Source organism: Aulostomus chinensis, chromosome 22 (assembly GCF_037954235.1).
Source record: "Aulostomus chinensis isolate RoL2024-O1b breed Wild chromosome 22, RoL_Achi_v1.0, whole genome shotgun sequence".
Taxonomy (NCBI): domain Eukaryota; kingdom Metazoa; phylum Chordata; class Actinopteri; order Syngnathiformes; family Aulostomidae; genus Aulostomus; species Aulostomus chinensis.
The window spans coordinates 14,847,250-14,855,040 of record NC_141341.1 but is presented as its reverse complement, the minus strand read 5'-3'; the positions used below and the strand labels follow the sequence as shown (position 1 = coordinate 14,855,040).

General features: G+C 40.8%; 1 protein-coding gene across 1 annotated transcript; it reads right to left on the bottom strand.

Moving 5' to 3' along the window:
- Nucleotides 1-1,595: 1,595 nt before the first annotated feature.
- trappc3 (trafficking protein particle complex subunit 3) lies at nt 1,596-7,623 on the bottom strand. Its single transcript, XM_086192840.1, has 5 exons — nt 7,449-7,623; nt 6,659-6,756; nt 4,627-4,726; nt 3,404-3,586; nt 1,596-2,381 (listed from the first exon to the last, which is right to left on the bottom strand). Exons 1-5 carry the CDS (start codon nt 7,488-7,490, stop codon nt 2,262-2,264), a joined length of 543 nt encoding a protein of 180 aa, XP_086048966.1. The 5' UTR covers nt 7,491-7,623; the 3' UTR covers nt 1,596-2,261.
- Between the last annotated feature and the right edge of the window lie 168 nt (nt 7,624-7,791).

The following is a 7,791-nucleotide window of genomic DNA, read 5'->3' as shown; positions in this document are numbered from 1 at the left end:
GTGCCCCGTAAATGTGTGTGTTTGTTAAGTTAAATTCCTGCGAGCATATGGCAGAGTGATACACAAACGCAGCTGTCCATCCCCCAGGTACACGGCTCTAATTCCGCCAAGTCATTTACATTGAGCTTCTTCCTGAAAAATATTTCCTGCCTGCTTTCCCTCCAACATCCACATCGCAGGCCTACGGGGTGCTCATATGCGCATATGATGTGTTGAGAGTTCACCTAATGGCCCTCAGGGTTTATTACGTGCTCATGCTGCTTCCACTTTCCACTCTTTATCCTTTTAAATGAGCACTAGCCCAGGCAGGAGGGGGCTTGAGGCAGTAAATAATACCAAGAAATGCCATCCTAATGCATCTTCCCTGCATGGGATTATAACATACAACGTTTTTCTTCAGTCAAATCAAAGCTAAAATGCACATATTGGCATCAGTCACTTGCTATGGATTATCTGGTATTTCCATATTCGGATTCTAAAAATGTACGTTTAATTTATGTATTTTGGCAGTTCTAGCCGGCACTCCTACAAATAATGGAATGTATTGTTCCCACAGTGTCCATCTGGGGCCAAAAAAGCGCAATGTACATCATTTCTGCCTCATACTGCAGAGCAATACAACTTCCAATTCTGTAATGTCATGTGCACAGCGTCCTCTGGTGGACACTCTGAGAACTGTATACTCACTGCACGTCTGAGTACTTCTACTTTAAAACCGGAAGTGGGTTCTTATAATAGCAGCTATTTTTAAAAAAAGGATATGGAGAGACTGAGGGTTTCCAGCATCAAATAATCAACAGATTTCAGTGAAAGGCTATCTCTATCTGACAGTTACTCTCATTCTTAAGTGTTCATAGCTCACTCACAAGGCTGGTGTATACGTGATTGTTCTGCTACACAATAAAATCAAAAGAGCAAGGCTCAGGATAAGAAAAACATGGTTAATATTCTTGTAGTATCCAGAGCAGATTTTGCCTTGACAGTGAGAGCAGGGATGATTTTTCTATGAATGACCACCTGTTTTCAGTTATTAACGAGGTGTGCAGTTGGTCTAAATGAGATGTTCTGTTCACGTAAAGCCATTCACAGGTGTGACGACCAGTACCATGCACTACTGAGACTTCCCTACACACACACACACACACACACACACACACACACACACTAATCCCATGTACCCTGAACAAACACACAACAGGAATTAGGTCTGTTATTGATTGCCCATGCAGAGCTCACACTAACGGCACACTGAAGCGGAACTGAGGTGGTAGATGGGACACAGTGCACATGTTCCTCTGCCCTGTAGGAACCAACACTTGACAAATCCCCTACACTGCAAGGACATTTGACTTATGTGAATATTTTGCTGGTCCCGACAAAATTAAAGTCAAAATTCGGTTTTAGGGTCGGGGTCAGAATTAGTTTAGATTCAGTGTCAGGGTTAATCATTTAGATGTGCTGGTTAAGGTAAGAGGCAAGGGCATGCATTATGTCAGTGAAGGTCCTGGCAAAGATAGAATTACTAGTGTGTCTGTACGTGTCAAACAAAACCTTTAATCTGAAAACAAACACACAAGAAAGCTGTCAAATCAAATATTTTATTGACATCTATATTAATTTAACATGCCAGACAACTGGCAGCGATGTAGAAATTTCATTTACAAAAGGAACATTGTAACATTAAAACAAACAAAAACCATTTGGATTTGAGGCTTTCCAACCTTGCACAACATGAAAATGTAACACATCATTTCTTCCTCAGATACTTTGATAGTTCATAATTCAACTTTTAACTGAGTAAGAGTGACTTCCCACGTGTCAATCCAGCACAGACTGGACGCCATCATGCATGTTAACGTATTCAAGGTATCAGAGCCATGTTATTGTGTGGCGTTTCCATAGTGTACAGTGTTGCTTTTCTCTTGGATGAACCTCTATGGTCTTTAATTCCTGGCGTCCTCACAATCCAAAAAAAAAAAAATAAAAAATAGCAAAGAGAAAAAGAATAAACTTGGAATTGTGGTTTTGCAATTCCAGCCATGACTATGGAGTGAGAGATCAAAAATTCTGTTATTAATATCCAATATTCCATTGTTACGACAACATTCAAGGTTGCGAGGAAGGGAAAAATACTTGGAGAAGGTTCCATGTATCGCTCAGCTTGATGTTTGGCGTTGAGGACCTTTCAGTCTGTGTGTGTGTCCTTACATAACTTATTCCGTCGAGGATGAGATGAAAACAAAAGTGTCATCTCGTTGCTGTCACTCATCTCCAGCTGGGAGGTTCTCTTCAATCCTCTTGATGAACTTCATACGGATTTCTGTCACGTTGTCCCCTCTCAGAGTGTCCTGCACGAATCTCACATCCACAGCCATCTGGACCTGAAACAAGTTCATAATCGGTCACTTTTTAGTGCATTTTGCTGAAAATTGTTGAGCACTTACATCAAAACATATAAATGAAATGGATGGAGGTCATTTACTTTGTAGACTCCAACGAGTTTGGCTTTTTGCAGCTAGAGGTGATCGCATTTGGATGCGACAGCGGAGCGAGGAGTGGACCTGACTGGGAAACATACAACCCATTGTGGTCGTCTATTTAACTCTACGTTGGACTGTGCTTACAAATTTCTCATCACCCTCGACCAAAGATTTGAAACTAGTAATTGAGATTCAGTAAGAAAAACTAACTAACTAGGTCATAAATCAAATGATAAACAGGCTGACGGCTATCCAATCAGATCTTTGATAAACCAGTGACATCACCCCCTGCTGGCTAGTTGAAAGAATGCATGTTCTGGGCACAACACATTGATCCGGAGGCTCTGTCCATTTCTGTTAAATGGTATAGGCCGCACTTAAAAGGATTTTAAAACTTTTAAAACATACATTTTTATATTCTTATCTAATCTGTTTCCTCTTGCGTGTCCCCGGAGACAGAAAAATCTTGAACCATACGCATAGTCTTTTTTTTTTTTTTTTCATTTTTGGCCTCAGAGTGATATTTCAGACAAAAAAAAACAATTGTTTATCAAGTACTTGCCATTAAATGCCTTGAACACATGAAGTCAAGAAGCACAAATCGACATAACTGTAGAGTACGGAGCATACAACTGGATTAAGATGACGCTTCACAATGAATGAATGGATGCTTTGTATTGTTTTGTGATTTAACTTTTCAGATGAAAACAAAAAAACACCCCAGGACCGTTAACGTTTGTTCATGGCCGATGCAATAAAGAGAAATGGGGAAAAAGAGAAAAATAAAGCATTACATTACAATACAAACTCACCAAAGTCGTGCAGGTGAAAACTTCATCAATCAAGACATTAAACAGTGACAATGACGCAAAATCCTTGAAAATGTACAAATCTCCTATCGAACTGTAAATATTCAACTTTACCATCTCCAGCGCTCCTCTGAGGACACCACACAGCAGGTTGGAGTAGACAAGCGTGCTGTGGTTATCGGGGAGCTCCACAAAGTCAACCAGTGGGTTGTTCTCTAGGATGAGGGAGAACTCGTCTCCTGCTGGACTCCAGTTGGTCACACTGGGAGTGATTCCCAGGTACATCTTAAAAGCAACCTGCCGCGACACAACGGGGAGGGGAGGATAGGGGAGACACACGAGCAGGATTTAATCCAGAGACCCTAAATTGGTGGGATTTTGGTTAACAGATACATTAGTCTGGGGAGAACTTGACAATTTTCCAACCTTTAAAGATTCAGAAATGAAAAACTGGCTCAAGACGGACTATTTTCATGTATTTGGTGTAACCACCGTTGAGCCCAAGTCAGTATGTGATAATGATCCACCAACCAACCTGCTGATGTCCACTAAGCACTTCCTGTTGTAAATATCTGCACGCACCTGTTATCTACTGGTGGCTTCGTTTCTATTGTAGTGGTGCGCGAGGATAGCACGTTTGCTCTCTTGCACGCAATTTAAATGCATCTGTTCAGCCTTCCTCTTTGTCGAATATTTGCTTGCATGAGATCCTGTGGCCAGACGAACTCTGCCCCTCCTTTTTGACCACTGCACTTCTACGACATTGTTCTGCGTGTGTGGACTGACTCCCCCAGCAGCAGCAACACATTGTAAACAGCTGCAGGGTTGAACACACAATCTGAAGGAAGCTTTCATTGTCCGCCTGTTTTTTTGGGGTTTTTTTTTGAGTCATGAGGGAAAATTGCCTTTTGCAAAAGAAGACAGAAGAAAAGACACGCAGACATTTTGGCTTAAATATGAGCAGCAAAATTCATTCTTTATGGTTGTTTCAGAGCGTGAAGAAGAGGATGCAGGCTGGGGGGAAGGAAAAAAAGACCATCGTGGCCTTTGGGTCGTCTCTCTCAGGGTTCGGATTACATCTTCGTGAATCTCAACTTTTGGAGTATTACAGCGAACTGAGGTGAACGTGGCAGTTAAGTTTACTTTGATAGCAAAGCTTTCTGGGAACTTTAATCTAGTTCACTGTTTCCCTCTTTCTTTTATAATTGTGTGTGTGTGTGTGGGGGGGGGGTCATCAAGATTACTCTCTAATCTGTCTTGTCTGTCCTCTCTCTAGCGTCCATTTTGGGAGAAGTCAGCAGTCACGCTCTGATTGGCCTGGAGCCCTCCCTAATTACCTTAGCAATGACATCGGCTGTTTCTCGGAAATCCTGACACCTGCCGATGCTGGAGCGTGCCAGGAAGTCCTCGATCAGACGTACTCCAATGTTGTAACCCCTAGGAAAAGGAAAGAGAGAGAGAGAGAGAGAGAGAGAGAGAGAGAGAGAGAGAGAGAGGAGAACAATTCAAAGAGGTAGTTAGCTACAATACTACGGAAAGAATTAGAAGAAATTGGCTTGGCTTATGCCTTTGATTTAGATTAAGAGGTCCCTATAATTAATTCTGACTAGTCTAAAGCTAACAGATGCATGCCGACCCTAACAGGATTCTTCTCTGACCATTTGGCTGATGGGCAACACAGACTGGCGGCCTTCCAAGGCCAGGAGAGAAACATCCTCTGACAGCATGACGTAGCTAACGGAGACCTTTGGGTGCCTCACAACCAGACAACAAGTCCAAGGCGCTGTCAGCATGTCTGGATATTTTGAATATTTGAGATATCAACCAATCTCTTTTGTCTTCATCCATATTTGGACTACCGTTATCTGATCTGGCTTTGATTTTTCTCTCATGTAAAAGTCACATCAGCACTGGCTTCTTTGGAACAATTTAGAGGACATTTCGAGACCAGAGGGGATGCACAAGTGTGAGAAAAGAAAGGTGATGACATCACCTCTCACCAGCAGTTTGTCTCTAGCAGGGAAGAACAATGTAACTCTTTCTGGAAACACTGAAAATCTGAACAAAGCTCTAAATATCAAGTTTTGACATCTGGATGAGGTGGAAAAGTTGATGTATTGCAAAAAAAAAAAATGTAAAAAAAAATGCAATGGCAACAGATTTAGCGAATACATGATGATATACTTCAATCAGAGCTGTTGCTTTCAAGAACACACAGCTTGACATTGGTCAATCAAACTCCCCACGCCCTGCGTCTGTCAGCAGGTTTTACGTCTCTCCCGTTGTTTTGTTTGACATTATTTATGTCTGTAGTTGCTTGAGCTTTGACTGACGCTCTTTTGATAATTTCTGCACTGTTTTCTTCTGCGGAGGTAGATGGAAGAACCACAAACTGCTGATCTCCATAAACAAAGACCTTATCCTTTTTAGACGTTGCTTCCTCTATAATTGCTAATATTTGATAAAACTTTCGGGAACCTGCAATTTAAAACTTTGAGAGGCACCGGTGTAGTGGGAGGATGTTGAAGTGAGAACTCCAACAGGCTAAAAACAGTACTGGTATTTCCTCCTGAAACACACAGAAGATGAACTTCATTGTGTGAGGATGTGATATTATTACGAAAAGACAAAAAAAATGTGTGCGAATGTACAGATTATGAAGTCCATCTGCTGCATATTACATGGTGAGGCTTCAGCTGTACTACCTTGGGACAAAAATACTATTATGTATGACACAAAACTGTGTGTCACATGTAAAGAAGCCATTATATTTGATGACATGACAATGAATGGACTGGAAAAAAACAACTCAATTACAATTTTGTAATGTATCAACTAAATTGTAGCTTTGAGAAAATGAACTTTTTTTGTTTCATTTTTTTACATGTGGTATTAAACATTCACATTTTGTGATGGTATTTTCATCAAGGAAATTCCATGACTGTTTTTTACCAGTTGAATTTCTCCTTTGAAGTTTGTTTTACAGCATAAACTACATGGTAAATCCCAAACACATGAATGACTCAGCTTCGAATCCGTCTTATAACATTAAGATTAAAAGTCACTGAGGCAAACAGAGGGAGGAGCACAAAGCTAGTCGTGGTAACATTGTATTGCTAAACTTTGCATTGCACAAATCATAAAAGCGCAGTTCATTTGTGAAGATTATCTAGCTGAGCAAAAGCATTTAAATCTCATAAACTTTTGTTTGGCACGGAATTGTTTTTTAAAATAATCCCACTGGCTGTTGGTAAAGGGAACCAATGGGAAGAGAGAACACATGGGGATGCTAATTTCCGGGTTAGCCTACAAAAACATGTCATCTGTGAACCATGACAATGACTCTGGAATGTTGATGGGGTCGCTCACATTTTGTCCAGCTGTTTATTGACTTCCTCATCGTTCTCGTAGTCTTTGCATAGCTGAGTGACCAGGGCGCCATAGGTCAGCGTGAACAGCTCAGAGTTCTACGTGAGAAAAATGAAGAGAATTTTCAAATGCATGAAGCTGGAAAAATTGGAACTGCAATTATGACAAATTAGAACAGGCTGGTAAACATCTATTTATTTATCTGAGTATAAAGCTACAGCTAAGTCAATATAACCGGGTCACATTGCAATGAACAACGCTGATGACAGGGATAGTGAGTCAATTCTATACCAGGGTGTTTCATACATCACGCTGCAGACAACTCTTGGTACTGTTCAGACTCTTGGTTATAAAAAAAACAAAAAACAAAAACAGTAACAATAGCCATGTTTTCACTAATAATGGTTTTAAAAGACGAATGCTGCTGGACCAAGTCCAACCAGATGTAGCGCGGAGAGACGTTTCATTCGTATTTATCCAGGTAGAAATACATTTTGATAGTTAAAATTTTGAATGGGAGTACACGGACAGCGAGGCTAGCTGCTTGGCAAGCTACACTGTTTGAGTGCTAAACACAGTTACCTCCTGTCAGAGCGACTTGAATGATGCTGAACTGTTAATCAGACGTTTCAACCTGTCCTTATCATGTTACGAGCCCGTCGGGACAAATATGACCCTAGCAGAACTGTTCTGGCTAATGTTAGCGATTATCTAGCTCGGAGGTTACGATTAGCATACTGCGAGCTAGCCTAGCTATGTTTGTTTTGTTCACCCTGCGAGCGTCGCCTACCATCTTCTTGCTGTCTGTTGTGCGGTTGGATTGCCTGGACATTGTGGATAGTGATACGGGATAACACAGGTGGTGACTCAATATTAATCCTTTATTTATTTGATTCTTGCTGGACAGCTACTTCCGTATCGAGTAGCGTAGTGTTCAATTCCACTGACTTCAAGTTAGCTTGTAAACAGAAAGTGTACTTCCTGGTTAACTTCAAAATAAAACATTCATTGATGAACATTTAAAAAAAACAATGTGATTCATAATGACTGAGGAAAACAATTCAATTGAAAAGGAAGCGCAATTAATTGAAAGTGTTACAATGAATGTAATTTTCATCAGGAGAAACGCAAAA

Coding starts and splice junctions, on each gene's coding strand:
- trappc3 (XM_086192840.1), bottom strand. CDS start 7,490: ATGTCCAGGCAATCCAACCGCACAACAGACAGCAAGAAGATG. Junction 4,727..6,658: donor AATAAACAGCTGGACAAAAT/GTGAGCGACCCC, acceptor TCCTTTTCCTAG/GGGTTACAACATTGGAGTAC. Junction 2,382..3,403: donor TCAGAGGAGCGCTGGAGATG/GTAAAGTTGAAT, acceptor AACTTGTTTCAG/GTCCAGATGGCTGTGGATGT.